A 27,705-nucleotide genomic window follows, 5' to 3' on the forward strand; every position below is an offset into this window, starting at 1 on the left:
TAGTTCTCCAATCTATCTATCACACCACACTGCTTTTCTGTTTCCACTTCCATGTCAGTTTGACTTTTTCTGCAGGATAAAGCTTCCACCCTGGCTTAGGAGGTTGCTTCACCATCTACAAGGCATAACTTCATCAATATAGTCACTAATAGAGCAGAATACAACACAGATGATGTAGATGGCTGTTCCCAGAAGCATCCCAATTAAAACAGCTAAAAGAACTTGAGATTAGAAGAATCACCATAAATAAAATACAATAAATCCAGCCACATTCATTGCCTTTCATCAACTATTTCTTCATCACTTATTTGTCTGGCTGTGTATAAGACAAGAGCTGAAAGAAAAGCACGTTGGATGTGTTAAATCTTCTGTATTAGTCATAACTACTTCTGGCAAGTAGAATTTTGTAAATTTGTTTCCAATTAGTATATACAACAAATGTTGGTTATGCCCAGCTGAACTCAAGCTTCCTGGAAAATGTCCTAACAAATGGCCATCTGATTACGTCCCCATCAGGGGGAACATACTGTATCTGAACAAGACGACTGGGAGAAAAACAAATGGTCATAAAGAGCAACACGCACACCACTGTGGTGCAAAGAGAAGAGAGAGCAGTAGTGCACCTTTGCTCATTTGAGGCAAAAACTCAAACAGATAGGGAAAAAAAAACAAAAAAAAACAAAAAAAAACAAACAAACAAAAAAACCAGCTTATCTTCCAAAGTCTCTATTGCCTTTTTCTCAGGTCAGTGACTTACACCACACATCATCTTTTTGGAACCTAACTGAAGTTTTCCGGTGCTCTGAACAAGTGATTTCAAACACAGAAAATACCTGGATTCCAGTCCTATCTCGTGCTCTTCTTCTGTATCCTGTCACAAGCTAACTGATGACTTCAATCACACTGCAGCACTGATTTCCTACCCTGGATCAATACTAAACTTTTCTTGATTAGACTTTTGGTACTAGGAAGAATCTCATCACTATCAATCTTACTGATTGGTACCTTAAAGTACTAGTGTACGAAGATCCCTCCATTTATTTTTAAACAAAGGTGTCCACATGTACATATAAACCGAACTCCAGACAATTCGTACTGCCACGTCACTCACAAAAAAGGGGAAAACTGCTTCTGCTCCAAAGAGAACTCAGAACAGAAGAACTGGGGACAGAGAGCAGGAATCCAAGGGGCGGTGTACTAAAGACAAAATCGATACTGGGCAGACTTCAGCAGCAGTGCAGACCACTCTGAGGAGAACTGCAAGAATATTTTGTTTAAATAGACACCCCATAGCCATGAAAATACAACTGAAGACTCCAAAGTAGACATCACTCTATGACAGCAAGTATGACACTTGTTGTTCTCTATTTCAGCAAACTTCACCTCAGAAATGTCTATTTAAATCTTGCCCATAAGACTATTTTAAAATGTAATTTGAATGTTATATGCCCTACCTCTGGACAAAGGTATTCATTTATCATATTTATATAGCAACTTCAGAATCAACCTTCCTAAAGCATTTCACAATCATGTATTTGCAGAACTCTGCAATGAAAACCACTGCTAGGATGGCTTCCATAATAACCTGGGCACAGGATGTCATTCAGCAATTACAAGAAGGAACCTGTGGTTAGGTCGAGGCAACAACCAGTCTGAGAGTGCTCAGTTGTTGTTTTTTAACAAAACAAAACAAAACAAAACAAAACAAAAAAAGAAAGAAAAAAAAGAAAAAAAAAAGAAGCTAAGCACCACTATAACATAGCTCATAAATCATACACTTGCTCCTGCACTTGCATTGATTGAGAGAGTGAGAGTAGATACATGAATTCCCCAAACCATACACATTTTGGCTGATTTCAAACAGTAAAGACAGCCTAATACTGCTATCAACTCTCTTATTCCCCCTTGTAGCACAGAATCTCATGTTGAATCCACTGGCCCCAAATCTGCTGATGGTCTGAGAGGGTATCAGTACAGTGCCTTAGGCTGAAATCTGTTCCTCACTCCTTTCCCTTCGGAAAAGCTGAGGTCCTACCCATACCAACTACACTGAAAGATTGCAAAGGCTGAAAAGTCATGCACCAAAAAGCCCATGCAACATTAATTTGGGCAGGCATTATGATACAGTCCAGCTCCCTCAGACTGCATTCAAGGGGCTTAGCTACTTGGTCAGACAGTGCCTTACCAAGACTCTACACTTCTGCAGAAAATTGAAATCCTGCATATGATTTCTTTCCCCTACAGAATTCCAAATTCTTCCCAGAACTGGTTCAGCTTGTGTACTGAATCAGGAAAGAGAGCAGATTAAAAAGACACATCACATGATGAAATAATTAATACTATTGCAGTGCATATTCACAAGCAGAGTGAACTGAGTATTTGAAGGCCTTTCAAATACTTTCAAATACTGGGATTTCCCTATTTTCTGTGTCTGTCCTTGCCATCACAATAGTTCTGCTGTAACTGATCCATATATATGTGTGCAACTTATTTATGTATTATGCATTTGCAAGATGTTTGCTCTATTCTGCACTGTGCTAGCTTACATGCCTAACCTCAGTGTGATTCAGGAAAAACAAAATTAGAAGCACAAGCTCCTTATATAGTAAAGGAAACATCTCCAGGAAGAACTGATTTAATAGACCTCAGATGATGACCTAAAGTGGATGTTGTGAAAAGCTCCTTAAAGCAGCAAGTTTTTCCTACCTATTCTAAATATATATCTTCTTCCTCAGTTAAGCCAAAGGTCTGCTTAATTCACACAGATTTAATCAACACAAAGAAATGAAAGAAACAGATGGCTAGAGACCAATGTTCAAGCAGGTTCGGTAGTGCAAAATACTGCACACTTCCAATATGTACATGAGGAAGCACTGTGAAAGGGAAATGAATAGGGATTTAGCTGGGATAAAAGAGAAAACACAACGGATATCATACAAGAAGCTTTTAATGGGCATTTGAGCCTGGGTCCTCAGGACTGAGTGATACTGTTCACACGTGTGACCAAAGAAACCACGCTGATAAGAATAGCTGCAGCCAGCCTGCACTAGCCAGGAGCCAGTTTCAGAACATATGGCAAAACAAATGAGTCAATGCAATCTGCTCATTCTGCTGCTTCCCCCAAATATTGCTGTATTAACATCCTCTGCTTTTTGCCTTATTACATAGTGTTACTATTTAGGAGCATGGAAAACACCTGTATGGATGACAGAGGTCTACAGAATTAATAGCATGATACATTTTTGTGGAAATTCTCATATTGTTTGCACAGATCAGCTTTAGTTGTTTACATGTACCTTGCTCCTTGCTTTTAGGGAGAAAGGAAGAGAAAGGAAAGCTGGCAGGACTGTCCTCGTTGCTCATTTTCCTTACCCACAGCTGCACACATGGTTAGGCAAAAAGGATGCATTCTCCCAGTGCATCTCTGGATTCCACACTAAGCACCCCAGCTCCCAGCCAGCATCACTGTCTTTAGTTCTGTGAGGTCCATGACAAGAAGATCCACCATTTAAACCCCAAAACATCTACATTCAGACCTATAATTTCTCAAGCTAAAAATCTCAGTAAGCAATTGAAGGTTTGGGATTTTTGCATTAAAAACACTTTCCTTTTATAGATGTGTCTGTACAAAGAAATAACCAAAAACACCAGCAGTGTCTGAGACATCAGTGTTGCCACAACCTGTCTGTCTAGCATGAGTCTTACCATGTTCAGTATTGTAAGAGCCACAGATTTCTTGAAGAATCAAACTGTATTGACTATAAGGAAACTCTAGTACACTGTTTTTTAAATGAATCTCTACCTCTTAAAGGCAAAGGAAAGACATTTGAAAACTTGAACCTTAAATACTGAGACAGCAGGAGATAAAAACATATTGCATGGTTTTTGTTTAAGTTTGTTCTCTAAGGTCCAGGATTTAAAAACAAATCTAAACATTTCTGATGATCTTAACCAGGAGTATTCAAATTGATTGCTCTCAGTTTCACCAAGGTTCTTTTCCTGTTTCTGCCAGTAACCTGCTGTGTAACCTTGGATTATTCTTCCTTCTCCGTACTCTTCCTTCTTTTTTTCCTCTTTGTCTTCCTTATCCAGTTACTGTTTGAGTCCCTATAATCTTGATCTTTTGAAGCTCTCAACAGGTACCATATGTTGTAAATTGCTCCACTAAAACTCATGAGCATGCTTATGCATGCAGTAGTATAATATATAAAATTATACATGTATGTATACATATTACAATAGATAGCCCAGTCCAGACACCTACTGAACACGGATGCAACACAGACATTACACAGAATTCACGTGTTTGAGTAGGTATTGATGAAGCAGAATGGAACAGTTCTATGAAAGAGATCTACGTAATTTGACTTCCATAATTTGATGTACAAATTCTAAACAGATTTTGCCATTTCACTCTTATGAGCTTGTTGAGAGAAAGAGCGGGACTGGCAAAGTGGGGTACTTAAAATTGTACTTGACAGTTGCTAAAATCAAGAAATAAAAAGCTAAAATCATTGAAGCTAGGTTGTTTGCACAAGGGTATAGGTAAGGTACCAGCAAAAGAGATGAGACCACAATGCTGGTCTTGAGTCTCTTTTGTTCTTAAAGAGAACTTCCACTCAAAAACTGAAAGGGAAGCATCCAAAAATCCCTGCTTTACTTAAAAGTGATCCCCTTCCACACCCTCAAAAGATGCAAAATTTGTTCAACCATTTTTTACCCATGAACTTGCAGGAGATAATTTTAAAACTCTTCACATCTACCCCTCAAGAGGTAACCTCTGTTCATTTCATGCCATCTCTTCTAAGTAAACAGCAGCAAAGGAAGTACATCTACTCTTGCAACAATTCCCTGGCTCTCTGAATCTCCTAGAGTATTTTGCTTGAAAGATGAAACTCCAAACACGCCAAAATCACTGTGAGTTAATTACTTACCTGTATCTATTAAAACTACGCACTGCTCCTATCCCTGGACATTTTCATTGCTAGCTCTGACATCTCTCTACATCTAGATGTACATGTACATTAGAAGATTTAGCTTATGGGGCATACAGTACCATGTCACAGTGTAGCTCCAAGTTTAAGTCTCCTTTGTTAGTGTGGAGTCGTACATAGCCCTTCTTCTTCACATATTTGTATCTTACAACATCTTCATCAATAGCAGCTGTAACAATGCAAAAAAGGCAATAATTAGTTCTCTGGAAGTTTATTCACTGATCAGCAAAAAAATTACTAAATTCTACTGTCTAACCTTTTTCCTCTGGAATACTGGGTCTTTGGCGATTGCACTCGACAATTTATTTACGATAATCTCACATTAATCTCTGTGCAAAACACTTTCCATTACAGAAAGCCACCAGCTCCTCGAGAGCCAACAATATCATCTGTATTTTTAAGTCACAAAAACATTCAATATCACATACTATAATTTTCAAGTAATGTCTACCAATCATGAACATTACTTTGAAACCAAACTGGTTCTTGTCAAACTTGGAAGCCAAGCAGGTAGTCATCAGTCAACCACAAATTGCTGACATATGAGAACCTACCCAGATCTGAAAACAAATAAAGCTAAATTACTGGAAACTTTACTGGAAAGTCAAACGAAAGGATCAATCTAGAATGTTTCTACTTCCATTGTGTCAAAATGTCCAGTAAGTCAAATACTTTCAACACCCAAAGATTCACCTGCAAATCATTGCAATTCAACAAGTTAAGGAATTGAACCTGGTAGACATGCAGTTTTGGCAAACACGTTCAATCTTTGCCAAAGTGTGTGACACACTTTTGCATTTTAGTGCCAAAAGACAGATTTCTTTCTTCAACTGGGAATACTAACTGCTCAGCTGTTTAATCAATGTTCAAACTGAATACATTCTACAGATTTATGTTGAGGCTAGAAAATGAAATAAAGACTTTATATTATTAAACTGCATTTTTGTGTAGAAAATAACTTTGAAAAGCAGGAAATCAAAGGCTATCACCACAAAATTTGCCATGATTCTAACCAATACCAGGTTATATCAAAAAGGTAGTAAAGATTTTGTATGAAATTTGAGGAGAGATTATACTTCTCTGCTAACTTAGGTAAGTGGATACACCATTTTGTGGTCCCTGGTCATAGGGGTCATCATCCCCTCATTACTTTCAGTTCAACATAAGTAATTGCCATTCAGAAGATGAAGCCAATTCAAAACTGCTTCGTTATTTTCAGAATGAGCTTATGTGAAAGTACGGATATATCTGCTCAAGGAATACATTTCCAAGGCATTGTTACCGGCCAATTATCAATGCATTCCTTCAGTCCCCATAAATGTATGTGTGCTTGGGAGCACTCATTAAAACTGGAAAGTAAATTAACAGCTTGTAGATAGGTAATTCTGGTACCTGCTTCATGGGTAGTTTCAGGCACCATTGCAGTGGAGGTGAAGGAAGCACTTACTGCTCCAGTGGAATAGTGAGCCTGTTCGCAGAGGAAAAAGCAAGAGAAAAAGATATTAGCTATTACAATTTATCCATTTAAGAAACTAGATAAGCACTAGATACTATATAAGCACTGAAAACACACAAATATCATTTATTTCATCCTTCTGAAGGCAGACTTTCTGCTCTTTCTTCTTCTTACAGGAAGAAACAAATATCCAATGTAGGGATATTTCTCCATCTGTTACCCATAACATTTCCTCGATGAAACTCTAGTTAAGGCTGCCCAGGCACTGAGCTGAAGGGGCTTATTGCCTCCACAATGATTTAATACATTATTATGCAAAGATTTTATTATTAGAATTTATTTGTGTGTCCACAGGTAGAGATATGAAAGCAGTACTGCTGGCAAGACATCTGTAAAATTCTCCAACATTGCTGAGTAAGTGGAAGGAAAATCCAGTGAACCACAGAGACGCTGCAGAGGAAAACAAACCAACCCCCTCCCACACACAGGCCCTTCTGCGTGCAGAGGCACTGTCCTATGGCTCTATTTTGAACTTTGTGATTCTTCTACAGAAAGAAAATGTGAACATTACACGTGGATTTTATAGTAAATTAGAAAGACCTAATAAGCCCAGAGATACTTTTAGTGACTCTGGGGTAATGACTGGTAGAGAATGTATGTCTAAGTCACAGGCCAATGCTCTGTCCATCAGGTTACACCGCATGCTGTGCAAGTTTATAGTTAACCCATCCACACGATTAGCTAATAATCTGACTCTCCAACATATGTAGAGTTCATCATTGCTTCTTATCTCTTTCTTTTTCTCCCGGAATATTTTCTTTTCCTATAATGCTATGCATCCTGAAAATGGGGCAAACGTGATCCTACTCATACGTCACATATGTTCACTAACTAAACTACAAATAAGCCTCCTCATAAAAAGCCATATGCTGCATTACTATTCATTTTCATGTAAGTATAATCAAAGCATGGAGACACATACATCCCAGAATTATTAAAGAAAAATACCCTGTCTTGCTCATTTCAAACATCCTTTGATGTAGGAAATCTAGATGCAGATGAATGCTCCTTTTGACAGCCATGAACACACACTAACGTGCACCTGGAAGAACATTCTTTAAAATATTTCACTAAAAATCCTGCACTACATTGGAAAAAAAGGTGAAGCAGCTGTAGTTGATTTATGTATTTGCCCACACCAGAAATGATTCACTTGCACTGCCCCTAAGGTGTGTTCTCTCTGCCAATAACTGCAGGAAGCAATGATAAACAAATTTAGAGCAAGAGACTGCAACCTGGGAAAAAAGGTTCTGCTAACACATACATCATAACCACATCAGAAAGATTCCTCCTCCTTCTTGTGCTCCATTTCTAAAACATTTAGGTTCATTTATAATGATTTAACAAAGAGAAATTCATTGACACATATAACATATTTCTAAGAATCCCAATGTGATTTTTATACCTTCATCTGTGAAAAACTTCTAGGTAACAGAAATATAAGAAGTGTCTGTTTATACTGTGATATGGCATCCAAGCCAAAAAACATTTATTACTTCTTCAACAGTGCTAAAGTGCAAGTTAAGTCAACTTACTGCATTCAGCTTATCCACTTTCTTCTTTTCAGGAGCCTTCATAGTAGCTGCTAGAATATCATCACCTTTGAACTCCTTATAGAGCTCCAGTAAAGTCTCTCGTGTCTCAGCATTTGTATTTTTCAAATAGTAAGATGGATCTAATTTTGCTTTTTCTTCATCTATATAAGACAAAATCATTCAGAATTAAAAGACAAATTCTATATTGTTCTCATCCCTATTACTACACACCTTGTCATACAAAAATCTTCCAGTTATTTTTACTTTTTCTTTTTTTTTTTTTAATAGTCTAATAACTATGTTTATTCCTGCAGAAACAGTAACAAGTAACAATGCATAACACTAAAGACAGGATAACCTGAAATATGACACAATAAATGCCAATATGATGATATATAAGAAAAGAAAAATCAACTTCAAATCAATTACTGCAAAAATTTATTTGAGACCACTGCAATTGATCCAAGTTCATACAAGTCTAACCAAATTATTTCTATAGAACAATGAAGAGAAGATATAGTTGGGTGCCATATAAATTTCTGTCCTTTGTCTCTGTACTAAATGACCAAGTCTGTGACGCAAAAATCCCAGAATCAGACCTTTAATGAGACATCAAGGATAGGAGGCTGGTGGAGTAGACTGTAGAATTTCATTAATTATATTTTTTAAAGAAGTTTCACTTGTTCTCTGTGTTGGCATGCCTAGTATTTGCTGATAACGAAATATTCCATCTCTGAGATATTACCCTCCAAAAATAAGTGGTTAATACAGTTGCTGGCTTGCAGAATTAGTAGCTTTAAAGAGATGAGCACAGTAAGACTCAGAAAAACACACCATGCTTAGAAACAGCAATTACACCTCACTAGAAACAGTTCTAAAGGAAACCCCAAGGACACTGGACAGATTTTTTCCCTTCGACTACAGAACATTAGCAGATATCATTAAGCATTTAGTTATCAAAGAATCACAAAACGATTGTGAAGCAAATTCCTTAGTTGTGATATCCACAAAGAAAAACAGAAAAGACATTTTTGATTGAAATAATTTGAGAAACATATATATCAATCTTTAACTTGGAAGACATATTGTTATTCAGACAGAAGGATGAACACCACATTGTTGATACAGTTAAATGTATGAAACAGCACCTAGCACACAGCAGATGAGAACAACCTACAAGAAGATGTAGGTTTCTTTGTCTTGGTTCTGGTACTGGCTATTAGATTTTTTGGCAAATTATTTTTTCTCCTCGTCTCAATTCTCTCTCATCTACTTTCTCTTCAAGGACATAGAAAACTTCCTGTGTCTGTGCAGAACCCAGAGACAGTTAATGATTTCTCAAGGAATCATGTCTTTGTTTCAAAATTTATCAACTCTTTTTGATGTGAAAGGGACAATTTGAAAATGTTTCCAAGAAGCTTTCAAAGCTACCATCAGCCTCCAAGGAATACTCATCCATAAAAATGCAGTCTTTAGAATTTGCATATTTGAGCTGGTGTTTTCTCACCTACCTTCAGTTCATCCTTACCTGGATCAATTATTTTTATGTTGTTCTTAACATGAAAGAAGTTAGAGACATTGAATTTATCCAAGTTTGTTGGATCCTGAAAACAACAATTAAAAAAAAAACAAACATCAGAGAGCTTCATGGGCACCCATTTCACACAACAGATAGTTTGAAGGATAGTCACCACCATAATAAACCAACAGGGAGACAGAATAAATACCATATTCTCCAAACCACAGAAAGAATGAAAAAATATACAATTTCTTAAAACAATTAACGCCAACAGGTAACAGCAATGAGCATGTATAGTATGCTCCTCAGAGAGTCTGGAATTCAGTCCCAAACACATTACACACATTTTGCCTACAGAAGTTGCTAACAATCCCAAGATGAGTCTACCCTATACTAGTGAGAAGACAGATTGAGCAGCTGAAATCCCCTGATTCTTTCCTTCATTCTGTGGTTTGGTATAACATCTAAGCAAATTCACATTACCTATCTCCTATTTATAAGCGTGCCTGATTTACACATGCTCTGTGAACTTTTGTAATTTATTTAAAAATACAAATAATAATACAAATAAACTTTTGAGCAAGTCTTTGCAGTCAGACCTGTGGGTTTTTTATAGCGAAATCCGTGCTTACACAATTACTTTAAAATATATACAAAATAATAAAAATGAAAACAAAAGTGCTATTATGAAATCTCTGTTCAATGACCACTCAAGATAAAAAGCAAAAATACACAGCCCATTAATTGTAAATCTTTACACTATCTCTAGGCAAATTTCTACACAACCTTGACCCTTTGTTAGAGAGTGAGAAGAGGAATGCTTACTGGTGATCTAGGTTACATTATACTATTACTAAACAGTTCTTAATCCTTCCTCTTACAGTGACTTCAAGGGCTTTTCCTCGAGTTCCTCTGTGGCACAGAAAGGTCAAAACACCAACTTCGGAATTTCTGGAAGTTTCATTTTTACAGAAAACAATTCAAAATCTAAACTATCTTAATAATATGCTACAGCTGTTAGCTCAAGATAAAAATATTGCAACATGCTATGCATAGGACTAAAATACTGACACAAATAGTATTATCCCAAATAAATTTAACAAAGCATCTCAACCCACCCCTGTTGTTAAGAAGTTCTGACAATTCCATCTCTGCTCAAAGTAATGATTAATACAAGCAGAGCTAGTAGCTTCATCACTTACTAAATGATCTAATTATGCCTTTCATTCATCCCTGAAATTGTATGCTTCCACCAGAGAGTACATTTTTAGTTTTAGTGCTGGTAGTAAAACTAAAACACGTTTATAAAATCAAGCTGCGCTAGTCTGCACCCCAATGATGACCCCCTGGCTTTCTTTTGTTCCCTTTACCAATCACCACGTATGTAATCATTTTCCATTGTTAGCTGCCCCACTATACCCGCTCTGACAGATCTTCATCTAGACACGGGCAGCCAAAAAATGGATATTTTGTCTTGCAGTAGAAACAGATCATCTTTAAATAAATCTACTAAAGAACAGGAAATTTGGACATGTTCCTTCAAGCATTTTTATATCCTCTGAGCATTTTTACATCCTCTGACTACTGCGCTCAGGCATATTTCTTATTTTGTGTCAATAAAAGTAAGCTCACCCTCACATACACTTTTATGTACGTATGAATAGAGATAATTCCAGCCTTGCTCTCTGACAGTAAACGAGATGCACGGAGAAAGTCAGGACAAAGGGCTCAGCGTGTTTCCAGAAGACACAGCCCGCCTCCTCCCAGGCATTCTGCACTAATCACAAACTGCTGCTTCCACTGACAGAAATCATCGCCTTGCACAGAAATGTGCCACCACTAAAGATGAAGAAAAGAAGACTGCTTCTCCTTTCCAGGAAAGTGAGAAAATAATCCACGTATTAATATTAATGCAGACAAATGGATTTATAGCAATCCACATTTCTGCCATTCATGGCAAAGCTGAAGGGCAAGACTGACTCCTGAAAGAGGCTGCTCAGGAGGTACAGACGAGAGGGGAGGGAGGGCAGGAGACAGCAGTAAAGATGAAGCAGATAACAACCGTACTATGTTCCTCTAAATAAAGCTTCTAGATTTACTGATTTATACTTTGTTCAAAAATAAATAAAAGTATACTGTAATTACCACCGCCTTAAGAAACCAAGTGTTTGTGCTCAGGGTAGTGTGACTCAGATTAGTTCAAACTGTTTCACAGCCACAATTCATTCAGATGTTTACTGCTTTAACTAGTCTAATTGCTGGCATTGAGCAACTCAGTAAAAATGTTTATATTCTCCCTCCCTGCAAGGTATTTCTCAGGGCTCTCCAAATCTCCACTGGCCTCTCCACAGGCAACTCGCCCATCGTGGTGAGGGTGCTGAAGCCCACGGCGCAGCCTCCTCTCCTTGCACACCACAGCTGTCCCGCTGGGACACCCGGGACACCCCCAAACCACCATGACAGGACCAAGACCAAGGTCCTAAGCCCTATTCTTCATCACATTCAGATGGGCTGCCACGATAAAAGGTTTGATTCACAGCATTTTCCTTTGTTCTCCTGACTCCACAAACCAGGAGTCTCACCACACGCTGAGAAGGCAGACAGCCCGAATGCCTCTTCCAGAACCAGGTTTGCTCTGTCAGTGGAAAACAAAACACGAAACAGTTCCTCAGGTTGAAATCTGTGTGTCATCTTACAGAGAGCAAGTGGCAGGCTGGCTTCTCCTTCTAAAATACAGCACTGGGATACACTAGAAGCTTAATTACGACTAGACAAATGTGCATACTGAACGTGACAGAACTGCACTAAATGTTAACTTAAACACAAGATACCATTTGCTCCTACTGTCCCCAGGAGCAGAGCACATCTGACCAGCCCAACCTGCCCGCAGGGCTCACAAACCATTTCCTTACTGATAGCAAAGGTTCCTACAACACAAGATATGCATCTTTCAGGTAGCTTTAGATAAATTTGCAAAGTGCACGTTTTTTTCTTCACTCAAGGAAGAAAACCGTCTAAACACTTATAATTAGCCTGCCAAATTCCTCTTGTTGCATCGCTGACAGTTACTGGGCACACGATCACGACAGTCTAAGCATGACTGGCATGCCGACCCCACAGTGATGGCAGCCTGATGTACCTGCCTCGTCAACGCCTTGAGTTCTGCTGAACCAGCGGCCTCTCCTGTTCCTCTCCTGCTCGGTGAGAGGCCAGCCTCACTGGGGACAGAGCTCCCATGATTAAGGCCTAAAAGCCACAGGCCTAAAGAAATAAGTTCTGTGTAAGTGCACAGAAACCAAAAGGTAAGATGAACTTTGAAGAATAAGCTGGCCTACTTTTGTTTGGTTAAAAATACGTACTCAAATTAGCAGGGGAACAGTCCCAGGGTTTTTCTTATTGAGGCTACAAACAATAAACTGAAGTTTAGCAAATTACTAACACAGATCTAGACATCAAAGGGTTGCTAACAATCACAACTATTTAGAATCTCATATTTTATGTCCTCAGAGCTCAGATTTCAGGAAAACAATCTCCAGTTTTATTCCACTGTTTTTTTCTTCTATTATTTTTTGATTTCAATTTATGGAAACAGCTGAAACCCCATCTATCTGAAGCACCATACATACAAGCCCCCAAAAGAGCAGGTCAAAACCAGCACAGTTTTAGATCGTGTGATTTCTTAGAGGCCTGATTCCTCTCTTACCATTCAGCTAGCTACGCCATTTACTGATTTACCACCAGGAATGTTACTGTCAAATGACAAAATTTACAAGTATTAAACCCACATTACCTTCCTTGATAAAGCCAGATTCCAGGCATGTTAAACTTAAGAGAAGCTTTCAACGTGTTTTAATAAAATGGCAAGACTGCTTTCCTAACAATATCCAGGTGTCATTTAAATTTGAAAACTGTGTTTGTGGATAAAGGCATTCAGCCCAAGCAGACAGCATCCCCCTTGGCTGCAAGCAGCCTTGGACACTCAAAGGCTTTGCCTAGACTAGAGAATGAGATGGGAGAACACCTATAGCTTTGGATTTTCACTCCAGATCGGGGCCATATTGACCCTCTTACCCTGTTAGCTATGAACAAGCAGCTCACACAGACCACAGCCCAATGTGCCATGTCACTGCCAGCCACTCTGCACATGCATTCGTGCAGAATTTGTTCTCAAAGAGCCCTCACGCACAAGGGAGAGAAAGGCTGCTCTGACCTTCTGTCACACACAGCGAATGAGAAAGAGCTCAGGAGTGAAATATCAATTAACAGTGTGCAGCTCAGCTACCTCCAACTTAGTTCATTAGTTATGCTTCCTGCCACAAATGCCAATGGTGTTTAACAGCTTGTCAGGAACCTTGTCTTGTCCACGGCTGATTAGGTTGAACAGAAACGGTAAAATCGACATAAGGAAGCATGTAACAGTACTTGCTTTTTCTTGCCTTTTTTTTTTTTTTTTTTTTTTTTAAACCAGGAACAAACCTTAAAGACAATTTCAAGGTGAAATGATGAACAGCAACGTTATCCGAATAGGAAGCAGAAAAGGGAGGTAAGGACACTGCAAACAAGCTTCAACAATACCAGCCTTCCTATCACAGATACCCTGTCCCTACAGATCTCTAATTGCTTTACATCATATCTTACCCATTAAGTAGAACCAATAAGTCTTGAAGTATTTGACCTGTCTATCATCTGAAAGCACATTTATGACATTTGCAAGGAATGCTATGATGTTAGGATAAGCTGATCATCATTGAAGGTAAAAGTACAAATGCATTTAGAGTTAAGAGAAACATGAACAAATTATATCAACAATACTCCATTTAGACAAGAAACGAATAAGTGCATTTGAGAGGAAAAAATATCTGAAATACTGATAGTAAAGGGAAAGAACTCCCAAAAAAGTAACAGCTGCGCTGTAGAAGATGGAAAGCTTGACCAGAGTTTGTGACAAGATCACACACTTAAGAAAAAGAAAATACAGCTTGGGGGCAAAGAGCTTCAGTCTAAAAGAAAAAAAAACACAAAACCAATCATACTAAGCCTGATGGAGTACACGAAGGGTTTCATGTGTAATAATATCATGTGTACTATTGTCTTTGTCAGCAAGATATTAAACCAGAATCCATGACATCTTTTGCCTGAATAACTACGTCCAAGTTTATGTCAGAGTGAATTCCAATTTTGATAATTTATCTTGCACACCAGGATATGGCATTATTCTTTACCTCCTGCCCCGAGCGGCTTGAAAACATTGCCATAGGTTGATGAAAAACTGCCATGCTATGCCCCAGGACATTTGCATTTCAACAGGGAACAAAGCAATTTCTACATTTATAAGTGCAGGAAGCATTCTGGACTCCTTTGCAAACAGAAGTGTATCATAAGATATTGTTTCTGATGATTAAAGATGTGATTTTTAAGTTGCAGATCCAAAATAAGTTGTCTTTTTTAACATGTAAACTTAAAAGCAAAAGGACAAAATAACTACCGGCTAAAAATGAAAGAGTCCAGCTGAGATGCTGCTCACCAATAAAGATAACAGAGATGGGTTGTGATTAGTGTTTGAACAGTCAGAATGGAACAAAAAGAATTTTATGCAATTATCTCTTTTCTGGAAAAAGCTTTTTTTTTTTTTTTTTTTTTTAATTACATACATTAGGAGACAGAGGTCAAGTTTGAGGTCAATTGCTATTCTGGTAACAGAACATCCCTAGCAGCTGTAGGATTGCCCTTTCTGTATTAATAAGGAAAAATGTGATCGCACAAATAATCTGTAAACGTACATTGTTCAGATTTTCCATTTATCAAGTTGTATTTCACTACCAAACACAGGTACCCCATCTGCTTCCTAGGACATTCAGAGTCAGACTCTGGAAATGCTATTTTCTATTGCTAAACACACCTATTACAGACAGTCCTATTCAGCTGTTATTTGCAAAGCAAGGAATGTTTTTATAGCAACTTCCTTTACATCTACCTTTCTGACAAACAGCAGGGTCAGTGTTACCAACTCACTCTCAGTTCCAGCTCTCTCAGATAGCACAATATTCAATTGACATGGGGGAATGGGAAAACAGCAAAGTGATACATTTCAACACAGAATTGAAAGATGTTTTTTTTTTTTTTTTTTCCTTTTTTTTTTTTTTTTTTATATAAAAGCAGGATTTGTTATAGAGCTCTAGAGCCACAAATTGAAACACAACAGATTGCAGTCACGAACTCTGGCTAAGAAACAAAGCCACAGGTGGCAGAGCTTGGCAGTGTGAAGCCACCACACTGCCTACAGTGCCGTCAACAAGAGAACTTAGAAAGGGGACACTGGTCTGTCTTTTAACAATTTATGTGAAGGAAACACTATGAGAAAATAACAACAAGTTCCTACACCATGTATACACAACAATTTTAATGCCCAGGCCAGTCATCCTGCTTTGGGTTGCATTCTGTGCTCAACTAAGCGAGCTGGGGTAGGGCAGCATTTGAGTAGAATGAGGAAAAGATTAGGTATAGCTGCAGGTTTCAGTGGGTGCTGTGAAGTGCTCTAGGAGGCAAAATGGCCAGAATTGCTTCCAGTTCAATCCCAAAGCTGGCGATGGCTTTACTTCTAATCTGATCTGAGAAGAGTATACCACACGATTGTACAATACAGAGGTGTAGTTAACACCAATCTATAACGAGCATTTTACTAGAGATGCACAAATCTATTCATGCTCTACGAGCATCAACCTAAACGAATGTGTGAGAGGTACAGGAACGTGTGGCAGTGACCTCTGTTAGCAGTTAATGGACATATTACTCCAAGCAAAAAGAAACCCAACATGTCAAGAAGTGAATGAAGATGGAAAATATGGATAAAAATGCAAACAAGTAACATCAAAATTTTTGTTAGTTACTGCATTTTGAGACTTAGGGGAGTATAGCTTATGTTTGCTTTTATGAAAAATAAAGCTAGGCATGTAACAGCAACGCACTCTTTATATATACATTCAATTCCAACCCTACAAAGCATACCAAAATATTTTTAAATGAATGCACATTTCAATTATTTGTTCAAAATCATTTGGTTTTCCATACTGATACATAGAAATATTTTTTGTTCACTCATGTTGTCATTTTTCACTGTTCCAAATCCATTAGCAACAAGGCAGTTACATTCAAACAACATTCTGTTGGGAGTTTTCAATATGAAACACTATGTTTTTTGCATTCCTTGGATTAAAAACATTTTACTTTGTAGCATTAGCTTGAACAGTCATAAATCCCAAAGGGAACAGGGGGAAAAATATTTATAAACATGCTGTTCAACACCGGGGAGTAGGGAAGAAGGGATACATTTCATTCACATTTAGACATAAACGAAAAATATTTTTCTATTCAAATTAAAACGTATTAGTCTTGGTTAGTGGCAATTATCTGCTCATGAGGGATGCATACTGACTCATGACTCCAGTAATAATAACACTTTATTTTTTTTCCCTATCTTGAAATCTTGCAAAGTTAAAAATGCTTGCATTTAAACAAGCTTTAGATCCTTTTATACTAAATTTCATCTGTAAATAAGTATTTTTAGATCTCTAAGATACTTCTGTACATTTTTACGTTTACAATGCTGTTTTTCATTTAGGTTATGATATTATTAAAAATCAGTTAAAGACCAACAAAGGAATCTATTAAAAATAAACACACACAAAAACACAACATTCTAAGCAAGCACATAAAATCCTGTGGTTTGTTGCTTAATTACATTTAGGGAAACAGTATGTAAAAAGTGCTTTTCTGATGCTTTGACTGTTTTAGGTATCTTCAGAAGATTTATATGGACAATCAACTTCAGTCCTAATGTAAAGTCTTCTACAAATAAATTTCCTAGAGTCTGTATACACTAAATTATAAAAAAAACGTTTCCTTTGGTAAGGAAGACCATGTAGTGTCATCTGTCTAGAGCCAAAGATGATTTGGGATGTATCTTTCCCTTTCTTCTATTCAGTCTTTTCCTAATGTAATTCTGTTAAGTCTCACTGTAAATCAGTGGTGTCACAACAATTTTTCAGGTAAGATTAGGAGAAAAAAATCCTACTCCACAACCTTATGCATGTTTATATAACCAAAATATATTATATATTCTTGTATTCAGAGACAATGAAACAGTGTGCAACCGCAAAAACATTTGTTAAAATTCACATTTTTACATTGTATCATAGACTTTTTGTGCACCCTTCATTTTTTTCTTCATTTTATAAAGTTTAGCAGTCTACTTATCTACAAGGCACACAGAAATCACTGTAGAGATTAGTCAAGCTTTATGTTATATGGCATCTTTGTGGCTCATCTGGATAACAAAGAAAACAGAGTAATACTTTTTCTACCCTTTTCCAAGCCACAAATACAGAGCAGCATTTCTCTGTTCATTTATTCTATATTCATGCTGTAACACTGGACATAATAGCATTTCATTATCTGAAAAAAAAAAAAAAAGTAGTATGAGACATGTAATGGAGAGAAAAGTTTACCTGCAGTGTCACAATGTCTTGCCGAGTGAAGGGCTCATCAGTCAAGAGATCTTTGTAGCTCTTTGGTTTTATGTTCAGCTGCTCAACTGCCTAATGGCCACGTGAAAGATACAGATATTAAAAACTGAATTATAATGTGTAAATATTACAAGTAAATATATGACACCACTCAAACCTTAAAGGACCATTGAGAAAGAAAACAATTTCATATTAATTCTCAAATGGCAGCTGCAATGTTTTCATTGTATACTTTAACAGATGAAAAGCCATTTAATCCCTACAAAATTTAAACAGCTTTGCATTCTGACTTAATAACAATAATAAAAAAAGAACCTTGCAATCTCAATTTCCTAGGTATACACATGATTTTAACCAAATTCATCATAAAAGTACCATCATAAACTTGCAATATTCTAGGTTAAGTATTTTACAGATGGTATAAGACAGACAGCTTTAACAAGGGGTCAACATCTCCCGCACTGTTACCACAAGTCAGACAACAATTTGTGAAGCTGGTCCATCTCCTAGTACTTAATTTCCTTGGCTGTAAAACAAGAATGAAACCTACCTACCTTTCTAAAGATTTTTGTGATCATCTATGAAATGCATCAAATATAAAATACTAATTGCAAAATGCAACAAACAACTTACCTCATAGGCAAACACATTCCCAGTTGTCTTGATGGCCACAATATGGGAGTTATTGGTGAATACAGTAAACAGCACGGGACAGTGGTATTTACCTGATGGAGAGGAAAAAAGCTTTAATTTAGCATGAAACCTTTGCGATTAGTTTGAAATTGATATTTTCTGTTATTTCTGTGAAGGATATTGACATTCCTTTTTGATATAAAGTGTAAATTCTGTGTGTTTTAATAGTGTTTTAACTACGCTTTGATTTTTCAGTGCCTTTCATTTTTCAGTGAAAATGAACTTTTGAAATCTACTGCCCTTAATATCCCAACACAACTTTGTCCAACATGCTTAGTATCTATGAAGTATCACAATATAATTGTTATTGTTGCAATTAAAGCTCTACTGAGAGCGTGAGCCCTGTACCTTAGGGTGCCCAGTGCTCTACTTTCAGTGTTGTTCACAGGTATACACATTTAGGTTATATCCAACAAAAGTTCACAGCAGCTGCTGTACTTTTAAGAGAGGAGAGCATTTTGTATTCAAATGTGGCAAGCAGAATGCCATTAAATCTGAACACGTTATTCAATAAGGAACGCAGCTTCTGCTCTAATCAAGCTGTGAATTTCCCCAGGAGGGTCAGCATAAATATTAAGCATGTCAACAACAAGCACACTGATGGAAGCCAATGTATGAGGAAAAAGAAAAATGTCTGGATGAACTCAGCAGAAGCAATTAGAAGAAGGTTATTAATACTTGATCAGTTTGCTAGACTTGGGGGTTTGGGTGAGATTTTGAAATAGGTTGAGACTGTTTGGTTCTTTTTTTCCTAATTACCATCTGAAAATCAAAAACAGCAGGGAAACCAGAATAGAGATTGCTCACAGCACTTGCAAAGACAGGAAAGGCAAGGACCTACAGAGTATTTACCAAGCAACTCATTGGCCAGAGGAGGCACTCTGACCAACGTGGAGGTGCAAGTAAAGGATGAGGATGTTTTCTGTTGATATCACTACAGTTGAAAAGGAAAGACATTTTCTTAAGGACCTGAAATTCAGGAGAAAGTTTAGAAAGGAATTTCTAGAAGTGGCATTGGGGTATGGCCTAAATGACGGATGCAGAAACACACTAACAAAATGTGGAGGCTCAATCCAGTTGCACAAAAAAGAGTAAATCAGCACGTTCTCAATTCTAGCAAAAGCAGAGTGGCTGAGGTTACACTTGCTGATCTGAATAAATGGTAGTCCATTAAGGAGGGATCCTTAATTGGAAGGAACTGCAGGATCTGATGACTTTTTTATTGTATGGGTATGAACAGAAAGGTTCTATGTATATAGCAACAGTTCTACATGTTAAGATTTAAAGAAAAACTGGCTGATAGAAATGCAATATTTTAGCCTCTCTTTTACTGCATTTTCCCTCGATTAGTTAGTGACACAGCACGTGCCTTTGTATGGAAAAGAATTCTAAGACTGCATAGCTGCTGTCACCCTGCCCAGCATTATGAACTGGACTTCTTCAAGGAAAGCACAATTATCACAGTATCTTTCAAAAACCTTGGCCACAGTGACTACTGATTGTTTTTTAACATCCTGCTCTTGAGATAGATGGAATACAGAAAGCAGAAGAAATCCATCAACTAGAGTACAGACCTTGTAGTCCATAGACTGGTAAGATAAGGAGACAGACATTCCAGAATTTTATTCCCACCTAATCTTTGCCACCCTCATTTCAAAGAGATCATTACCTGCCTTGCAAACGATAAATTCATCTCTACTCTTCTATTTTATTACTAGCATCCTCTCTTTCGTGGCAGGTTTTATATTGTTAACCCTGCAGAAATAAAACTCGAGGCTGCTTTCTTGTGTGCCACTATTCATAAAATCCCATGTGTTCATTTACAAATGATTCATTTTATAAACAAAAAGTTGCTCAAATCCAAGTGAACAGCAAATAACGTCGTATTATTTGTAACTTGTAACATATTAAATAACTTGTCTGTTTCTGAATTTTTTCCTTAAAGTAAATACTACCTTATTGCAGTAGTAGCTATATTAATAAAAAATAAATAAATAAAAATGCTAAATAATTTACAGTTCCCCAGTACAGGGAAAAACAGAAATGGGGCTAAAAATGTTGATCACAGCAAGCAGTTAATCTACTCAAGAAAATAAAAGCCATGACAAAGAACACAAATTATGTAACTTCACTGTGGGCAAGAAAAAACAGAATTTATTAAAGCACTCATTAAGAAAAAAAAAAAAAAAAGAAAGAAAGAAAAACAGAAAATTAGCGTACTTACCTTCACTGTTTTTAGCAAAATTCAACTTTATAAGTGATTTGGCATCTAGTTTCTAAAGAAAATGAAGCATTAAAAAAATTAATGACAACAGAACCTAACCATGGAAATAACAAGGAACTGTAACATCAGCGCTAGCATTTTAATAGTATATAATTTATTAATAATATATTGCAAGTTGTCTGAATCATCAGAACCCTGGGAATTCAAGTTAGGGAGAGCCCACAAGAACAAGGCTCACAGAGCCTGAGAGCTGGGATACGATTTATTTAGGGTGTTGCAGTCTGACACAGCGCAGGGCTAAACAAACCGAATAAGCTCGTGAGGTCCCACGACTGTCCTAGCACAAACTGAAAGGGGAGTCTGCATGAAAAGCAAGGCAGCAAAGCCTGTCGCTACTCATCAGATGAGACAATGTGGGGAAGATCTCTGATGAGGGTCACAGAGCCAGCAAGTTATTTGGGTAATCAAGCTCACTACCTTTTCCGAGATAACTGCAATTTTACTTTTACATCAGGAAACTCGTTCACATGCCCGAAATGATATTGCTCCTTCAGTGACACGCCGAGGCAGGCCAACACATGCCGGTCATTTGATAGGGTCAGGAGGCGATGTGGGCACAGGACTGGTGTGGCAGGGCACATCCTGACCCCACCATGCCCCCAGCAGCCTGTCAGAGGCACCTGGCCCAGAGACAGCCCCGAGCTTCAAAGCTGAGTTGGGATCTCAGGAAAAAACCCCGCTGATGGTATCAGCTGGCAGAGAACAATTCACTGCCAAATTGATTGTTAAAAGCACACACTGCACAGGCCCTTTAGAAGAAACAATCAGTTCTTTTCTCAAAACACACACCTGAGCAGCTCGGGGAGGTTTTTATAACCCAGACAGCTCTTTATAAACAGATATGAGTGGAGATCTGCCAGCCGTGGGGCCGTCGCTGCTAGCTCCATCGTTACAGCAAACAGTGATAACAGAATCACGGGAAACCAAGTCAGTGGGGTTTTTTTCCTGCCTAATCAAGATTCATACTCTTGGTTCAGAGAGTACATGTTATGACAGCTGGGCTCATTCGTTTACAGGAAGGCACTTCTCAAATTGTTTTTAGCCAACTGGCAGGCTAATTTGCTGCCAGAAAGGTAACCATCTCTCTAATTTATTAGCAAGAAGTGTAATGAGGGCTAGTAGGAATAAGATGGAGAAGGGAAGGGAGAGGCCAGGTTAGGGGATATTTAGTTAGGTACTGCTGCTTTCCTGAAGCAGACTCCCCACAAAACCATCACCACCAAAAAAGCATCACCTGCACACTGCTGGCTTACAAAGAAAGACAGCAAAGGCAACAGCGGGTCTGAAATGACTAAGGGAATGCAGAACTTTATTCATTTACTTATTTATCTTCTTACTAGAACAAAATTGTCAAAGAAGTAGTAGGGGAATAGTAGAGCTGCCAAAATGAACATATGATCCTGGACAGATCTGTTCAACCTAAACAACTTATTAACACAAGGCAGCATCCATCTGTGCACATGTTGTGCAACAGCCCAAAAATTATGTTCCAGAGAAAACTTCTTCAGAAATACCTCCGCAAACAGCAATCATTTAAAGGAAGGCTTTTGAATGATCTTCCTGGCTCACTTGAGCTATCCCAAAAACATGAGCAGATCATCTTTAAACAAAAATGGAAACAGTTTCCTAAGAAACAGCTTAGCATGGTTGAAGACTCAGATTTAAACATTGACAGAAATTTAGCAGAAAAGACAGACTAAACTCCTGTACAGACTTTAAAGGCTGCAAAAGCTGCACTACACTGTTTCATCTGTCAAAGTTAGAGGTGCTGCCAAGTCCTTGGACTCTTACACTGTACCCAGGGAAATCGTACAGTATTTCAGGTCACCTCTCTCCATCATGGAGAACAAGGTTAGCTTTCAGCATCACTTACTCATGCTGTATCAACTCCCCGTGTTGGCATTTGTTCCTCACCAAGACAAGCTCTTATACAGTCTTACATGTCAACAGTAAATAAAAAAAAAGCAATTTTCATGTAAGAGTTGAAACACATGCACTGCCCGGACTCTTTTTTTCCAGGATAAGAGCTTGATATGATGAAGTGCTGCATGGACATCAAAGGCTGATGGCCTTGGACCAGCCTCCTACCAAACCCGTACTAGAGAAGTGGCCTTGGCATGTCAACTCTTGAGCAGCACTGTGCTTCAGCTCAGCTGGCAACAGCTACCCCCTGAGCCCTCCCCTGTATCACGAGGGAACTTCCTCCTACTGATAAAGGACGTTGTTTGTGCAATCTATTTATGGAGAGGCATGGAAACGGGCTGAGCCTTGTCTATGAGAAAACGTGTGAAAAATCTAATCAGGGCAACAGCTCAGAAATATTTTGAGAAGTTGATGAACGCATCTAATGCAAGGAAAGACAGGAAAGAGATTTGTCAAAGGAGATCTTTGGAGCACCAGAACAGCAAAACCAGGCTCTGATTTGCCACAAGAGATTGCCATGGCCTACAGAGGCAGCAGCACTGGGCAACTCTGCACAAAGCACACTCGGAGGGGGAGCCCAGCCCGCAGGACAGGACTTCCAGCAGGTCTGATTCTGAAAGGTGCACACATCACAGAGGAAACTGTGAAAGAACATGAGACACACATCTCTATCTTATCTCCCTTGCCCCACCCCGAGTTCTTTATTTCATTTGAAAACAAGGTTATCTCGCATGTGGGTGAATCTTCTTTTATTTATTCTCCATCAAAAAAAAGCCCAAGCTTCCTAAACACTGCCAGGGTTTGTTGCCATGGAAATGACCATTACACCGTAAACAGGCACCAGCCCTCACGAGAAGAGACAGCAGGAGTGAATGAGCCCTTAAATGAGTTAAAGTACTTGCTTTCCTGAATTCCATATTAGCAATAAAACGTGAGGGAGCTCGAATATTGAATACACTGCTGTTCAGAACTGTTTCTGACCCGAGTTTCCTCCCCATTCATCCAGTTTCAGTCAATTTCCAGAGAAGAAAGGAAGGAAAAAAGCAACGGTTATTAAAAAAACACTTGATCTAATTAAAATTCTAAATTCATAATAAAAAAGAAAGGCCACAAGCATGCGCCACTTCCCCTAACCAGAAACAAGAGCTGTATATTTGCTTCTAAAAATATTTTATGCAGGAATGCTGGAAAGCAGACGCATTTAACGGCATGTAACGCCAGCTGCTCCACAGCAAGGAAGAGCTACAAAACAAACCCAAAACCCATGCGAGCTTTTTCCTCGGCTGACTCCTCTCTCGCAGGCACGCTTCCACATAGGCAGCCAAGGCTACTTTTGGCCGTGACCTACTTTCTGGCAGCGGCGAGAAGCCCCACCGCCCCGCTCTCATCTGTCAGCTGACACCGCTCGGTCCTGCGGGATACCAAAGGGCAGCCTCCTCTCCTGATACCCAGTGCAGAGGTTATTACGAAGCGTAGGTTAGTGGGGCACTGTGGCAGTTAGCAGATGAAGCACGCCGATTGTTTCGAATTAAATCATTCTTTGTCATCGCTGTGTCTCTCATGAAGATATGACCTACAATCCTCGTGCATCAATTAGTTACACTCTCTGAGTCCCTTCGGTCTGTGGCAGCATGTTCTTTTTTGTTAATGAGGCTCTGACCCCGTTGGATACACACCAGCCTGAAAAACAATCAAAATGGGCTCATTTGATTCTCTAACTGCACATGGTTAGAGTTAGTGACGTGCAGCAAGAGTTGTATTTAGTAAATACAGACCTCACCACTCTGTCAACTTTAACAGAGTTCCTAATTACTTCAGAACTGGACACTCTTCCTAATGGCCTCTGGCAGGAACACACAGTAATCCAGTGAAGCTATCCCAGGGAAAAATTAGTGTGTCACACCTGAACTTGTTGACAACACGAGGACAAAATCATCCGGTGCTGGCATGGCTACCTGGGTGGTTCTCATCCCACCAAAACAAGCAATGTGGAGTTAACTCAAATAGAAAAAAAAAAGCCAAACCAAATACTAATACTGAAACACAATGCTGCCTACCAAGTACCAAATTTAACTTCACACAAGCAGATGAATTTTGTATTAAATTCTTTGATTCCTTTAGAGGTGACACTTGTTACTCTCTGCATGCAACTTCCCATTTCAAGAAGCCCTCATATAATTTTTCCTGCTATAAAACCATCAAGAAATATGTTATTATTAATTGAATGTTTGAATATTATTTGAATAACTCCACGTATACTTTTATTTATTTCAGATCTTGTAAATGGATTTAATGATGACAAAAAGTCACTGGAAATTCTCAGCAAGTCTACACTTCATGGGATGGGAAACAGCAGTACTGGTTTAATTAGATAAACTACATCCATGTAGTTCAATGTTTCATGGAAAAATTGGGGTCTGTGGCCAAAAAGACAGAATAGTCTTCTGGTTCAAGCTACGGTTTCTACGTTCAGTTCAACAGCATAAGTGTATTTGTCACATGCACAACACCTACCAAGTACTAAGAAAATACCCTCAATTCACATTCTTGTGTGAAACTGCTGCTTTAACCGTGGCTTTCACCCTGCTACTGAACCGGTATGGAAATGGACATAAAGGATCCTTCGTTACCCACTTCCAGACCACTGAATTTCCATATTTAAATTTTAATTAAACTGACACCATATGGTCACCAAACCCTTGTCCATAGAACCATACAGATACGCTTAATAACACACATGGCTCGCAGATACCAGCAATAATGTTGCTGTATCAAAGAGCACATTAGCAGAAATTACCATGAGATAAAGATGTGCTGTTTCGTGTGTAAGATTAAATCTGCAGTCTTAATGTGCCCAGAAGTCTATCAGTCCAGAGATAAGCAGCCAAATACAACATGGCTTATGGAAAATAAAACTATGCAGAAGGATAGAAAATCTAGTCTCCAATTTTAGTGAAAAATAGGCAAGCAGTGATCTATGGGAACCTCATGCTGCATCTCACTTAAGGCTGAAGTTTCACAGTTGCTAGTTTTTCGAGTGTCACAATCACAAAAACCCATCCAATGTGCACACTTCCACCAAAACAAGGAAAAGAACAAAAAGAGACCATCTGTTCGGTCCGTAAAACCTAGATGTAAATACATTTTTGCTGTAAGGGAAATAATACATTAGAAATAATGCTAGACACATTTATCTGTCTGTGTCCAGAGCTGGCTTACTGGATAAAACACTGCCTACCGCCACCACAATCCCCATTAGCAAGGTGCGAAGGAAGCACAGCAGCTTGGCTGGTGACTCATGACACTGGAGGGTTTTAAACTGCTCCTTTTGATAAAGCACTTGAACAGTAAGTCTGGGCAAATCTTATCTTCTGTGCCCTCACTGTTTCCCAAAGATGTAGGCAACTGAAAAATAAATTCACCTTTCTGGACAGATAAAGGCCAACTAGTAGTGGTGCAGCATGCACTCCTGTAAAACACTGTTCCTCTTCCAAACTTGTATCTCTCAGATATCCACATGTTCAGCAGCAAGGAAGGAGAGGGGGAAAGTTTCAGAAAACCCAAAAAAGAAAAAGGAGTCATCTTTCTGGTTATCTGCCTGAGCAGGACCTTCATCCCCTTGACCCTCCTGTGTTTTATGACCATTTCCAGTTATGACACACGACTTTCTGATTGTTCCTCTGGCAGGAATCATGTCCTAATATGTTTCTATCCAGGGGCCTTGAAAATTTATGGTCACTAGTCAAATATTAACTCATTTAGACTGTTGACTAAAAGCTAATAATTTCTGAAGTAAATGAGGTAAGAAGACATGGTTCAGTTGCTGCATATGGAAGAGTTCATCTCATTTGAAGTGCATTAGAGGCATTTCAGCAGTTTGCTACCCCCACAGACAAAAATGCACCTGGAGAGAGCTGTTCAATGAATCAGGAGAGGAGGCTGTAACCATCCATTTCTGAAAAACCGCTATAGGCCACAGAAATACAGGCAACAGCATCCAACTGGAAACAAAAACAAGAAAAGGGTAAACCACTGCTAATCCTGTCTAACTCTTATGTGTAAATAAGTACCTGCTTCTGAAATGACCCAAGCTATAAAGAGAAAATTGCAACAAATGATCATATTCTGACAGCACCCTTCCTGTCTTAACACCTACTGAGAAAATGTTTTCTGTCTTAAACTATCATCTGAAATATATCAAAGTATTATCAAAGTATTTCGGAAAAAGATTAGAAAATATTCCCAACTCCGTACCAGGCATTCACCCAGCACTTCCTGTGTATGAGTAAGATTACCTAGGTTCAAAGATGAGAAACTAAACAGATGCAGAGAATGACTGTGACCATTTAGGGTACAGAGAACTTAAAGTCTGTCCTGGTTTCAGCTACGATAGAGTTAATTTTCCTCCTAGTAGCTGGTATGGTGCTGTGTTTCGAATTTAGGGTGAGAATAATGCTGATAACACGCTGATGTTTCAGTTGTTGCAGAGCAGTGCTTACATGGAGCCAAGCTCTGTTCAGCTTCCCCTGCTGCCCTGCCAGCAAGGAAGCTGCGGGTGCACAAGAAGCTGGGAGGGGACAGAACCAGGACAGCTGACCCCAAGTGGACAAACGGACATCCCAAACCATGTGGCATCATGCAGGACAATAAAACCAAGGGGCTGGCCAGGGGACTGCTGCTGATGATGATCAGGGACCACTGGGCATCAGTCGGCAGGTG

At 38.6% G+C, this 27,705-nt stretch overlaps 1 protein-coding gene across 1 annotated transcript in view; it reads right to left on the bottom strand.

Annotated features, from left to right (window-relative positions):
• Positions 1-27,705, bottom strand: part of PPIL2 (peptidylprolyl isomerase like 2) — a 72,171-nt gene that overhangs the window by 34,830 nt on the left and 9,636 nt on the right. Inside the window, exons 6-12 of the mRNA XM_032199171.1 lie at positions 21,004-21,055; positions 18,720-18,811; positions 18,069-18,158; positions 9,574-9,649; positions 8,046-8,206; positions 6,387-6,462; positions 5,057-5,163 (exon numbers count right to left, since the gene is read on the bottom strand). Coding sequence (XP_032055062.1) covers positions 5,057-5,163; positions 6,387-6,462; positions 8,046-8,206; positions 9,574-9,649; positions 18,069-18,158; positions 18,720-18,811; positions 21,004-21,055 — 654 coding nt within the window. The remainder of the gene's footprint in view (positions 1-5,056; positions 5,164-6,386; positions 6,463-8,045; positions 8,207-9,573; positions 9,650-18,068; positions 18,159-18,719; positions 18,812-21,003; positions 21,056-27,705) is intronic.

The sequence above is a fragment of the Aythya fuligula genome, chromosome 17 (assembly GCF_009819795.1).
Source record: "Aythya fuligula isolate bAytFul2 chromosome 17, bAytFul2.pri, whole genome shotgun sequence".
Lineage (NCBI taxonomy): Eukaryota > Metazoa > Chordata > Aves > Anseriformes > Anatidae > Aythya > Aythya fuligula.